This window comes from Penaeus japonicus, unplaced genomic scaffold (genome assembly GCF_977035675.1).
Source record: "Penaeus japonicus unplaced genomic scaffold, GWHDUDI00000001_assembly GWHDUDI00000033, whole genome shotgun sequence".
In the NCBI taxonomy this organism is placed as follows: Eukaryota; Metazoa; Arthropoda; class Malacostraca; order Decapoda; family Penaeidae; genus Penaeus; species Penaeus japonicus.
In genome coordinates, this window is record NW_028234435.1 from 11,970,299 (window position 1) to 11,973,049 (window position 2,751).

Here is a 2,751-nt window from a genome sequence, read left to right on the forward strand (position 1 = left end):
GTTTCTAAATATCAATTATTTAACGCATGTTAGGCTTCATTGCAGTATTAGCCTGATCTCATTCTCAAACCGGCTCTAAGTTATCCCTTCCTCCCCGGCTTCATCTGTCCATTGCCCCCTCCCCCTTCCGTAACACCACGCCTCCTCACCTCCCTCCCCATCCCTCTATCCCTGCCACGACACTCCACCCCCTACCCCCCAACCCCCCTCAATCCTATCCGTGCCATGCCGCCCTTCCTCTACCCTCCTATGCCCGTCCCATCCCCCTTCCTCCATCCCCTATCTCTATCCGTGTTCCTTCCCTACCTACCAATGCTTACCCTACCTCTCACCTCATCCCCCCACCACCCCCTACCCCGTCTCTTACCCTTATACACATACTCCCTCAGGCCATTGAGATCGACGCTGAACCATCCTCACCCCCCCCTCACTTGCCCCTTACCCCTCCCCCCCTTCTCTCTCTGGGCGGGGATGACGCAGGGTGGGGCTCGTCCCTGGCGAAGGTTGAGGAGGCGAAGGGCGGGGTCCCTCAGGTATATAAGCTGAGACCGTCGGGTATTCGTCACCACTGCATCCTTCCAGCGCTGTCTCAGAGGAAGAACCAACTCCGATCCTTCAAGATGATGAAGCTTGTGAGTGCTTTGTGAAATGTGATTTTTTTTTTTTTCGCTCGAGTGGTGCCATTGCGACGATGAGGTTGTAGTTGCCGGCGATGTGTTTAGTCTGGTAGTAGGAATTATTAGCGTTATGAGAAAAAAATAATGTCTTCTATAACAGTTTGATAATGATTTTGTATTCTTTAAATCGTTCTTGCTACAAATACTTCAGAAATCATCATTTTGAAATGATATTTTGTTTCTCGGTATCCATATATATGAAACATTCATTCTGGTCTTATTCCATACAACTAAGAACTGTCAGCCGTTGAAGAGAATTTTGATTTACTTGCAGCTTATCATGACATCCTTTTTTGAAAGTATCAGTAGTCCCTAGAGGAAAAAACGGCATTCCAATGTCCGAAGCCTACTTTTCGTCCTTTTGTCTTATAGTAATTCTATATTTTCCATGTTTACTCAAAATTACGTGTTTCGTTCTCCCACTGGAATAAATTCAAATAGCAGCGCCACTCAAGGCCGGAATCAGACCTCTTCTGATTGTAAAGTGATAGTATGTGAACGTTTATATATAACTATAACAGCGTAACCGATCAGTTTCATTCACACACCTTGCGCCGCGTATCGTCTGTATTTGAAGTATTCTCATCTCTGTATGTATGGTTCCATCCTTAGCACTACACTGCCCTGAGATCTCAAAAGGGCCGTGGTATCCCTTTTCTTCTGGTATTATTTTTTTTCTCAAGATTTTCGTTTAAAAATAGTATAATTTGCATGCGGTGTTATAGTTGTTATTATTATTGTTATCCTGGTCAATATTTTAATTTATTTTATAGCTATTGTTATCTTTACAACTTTTATCATTAGCGTCATCATAGATATCACCATTCTCTCTTTTTTTTTTCTTCATGAGTAGTGACACGGTAAAATTTGGCCACATCGCACAAATAACTTCTTATACTTTCTTAGATTTGTAAACTAACAGTTTACTCCTCATTTCGCTCGCCAGGTCGTCCTCGCTCTGGCACTGTCAGCTGCCTCCGCCGGCACCATCTACCAGGCCTCCTACCCAGGCTTTGGCCTCACCTATGGAGCCGGCCCTCTGGTCCACGCTGGCGTCCCCGCCGTCCAGCCTGCTCCTCTCACCTACACCGTCCCCGCCGTCCAGCCTGCTCCTCTCACCTACACCGTCGCCGCCGTCCCCGCCCTCGTCAACCCCGCGCCCTACCGTGTCCACACCGGCGTCAGGACCGTGGTCACCGCCGAGCCCGTAGAGCAGCACGGCTACGTCGTCAAGTACTAGAGCGTCGCGACCTCCCCGAACATCTTCTGATACTAGGAAATGACGCTCCCATCAAGTCTGAACACCGGCAGCTATACAAGCCAAAGTCGCTAATACCATCAGAGCCGCCCCCTGGCTAGTGCCCCGCCCATGGTCTCCCGTGGGCGGGGTAGAGTCCAGGGGTCTGGGCGATATACTTCATCATTCTTATCACGCCAGGATTCTCTTCACTCTGTACAGCCTCTGTAAATAAATATTTAAGAAAATCCACAAGTGTGTTTACTGTATTTCATCTTCATCTTCAGATGAAGGCGACTCTAGAAAAAGGCTAACCATAACTAACAGATATCGACTGATCTGAGGATTTCCCTCTCGTTACCAACTCTCTTCCTCAGCAGGGGATGGTTGAGGTTGATCAACACCCAGTTATTAGGTTCAGGTGCGAAACTTGCCTTTCTTGACTAGCCTGACAATGGTAGAGAAAGGTTTAATCTTTCCTCATGTCTCATGTTTCCTCATCATGAAAAATAAAATCTGAAAAGGGGAAACACTGTGGCTATGAAGACAAGGACCGCCTGCCTTTTCAGCTATTTAGAGGCTGTGGTCAGTGATCCCTGCCTGTAAAGATATGTTACAGCAGTGTAGCGTAGTAAATAACGACATGAAGTAAGTATAACAATGTCAAACGCCGCTTATCATGGCCAGTCCTGTATATGACTTCCATAGCCAATGTGAGATGACCTAGAAATTTATGAGACTGTCCCACAGATGACCTGACGGTCGAAAGGGAAATTCTTGTGAAATGACAATAGTGCTGCGAGACACCGGCCTACCACACAGCTACGACGTGACACC

General features: G+C 47.0%; 1 protein-coding gene across 1 annotated transcript; it reads left to right on the plus strand.

The window, feature by feature from the left end:
• The first annotated feature begins 490 nt into the window (after nt 1-490).
• Nucleotides 491-2,169, plus strand: LOC122257138 (uncharacterized). The gene is made up of 2 exons (XM_043022218.2): nt 491-632; nt 1,624-2,169. Exons 1-2 carry the CDS (start codon nt 621-623, stop codon nt 1,915-1,917), a joined length of 306 nt encoding a protein of 101 aa, XP_042878152.2. The 5' UTR covers nt 491-620; the 3' UTR covers nt 1,918-2,169.
• The last annotated feature ends 582 nt before the right edge of the window (nt 2,170-2,751 follow it).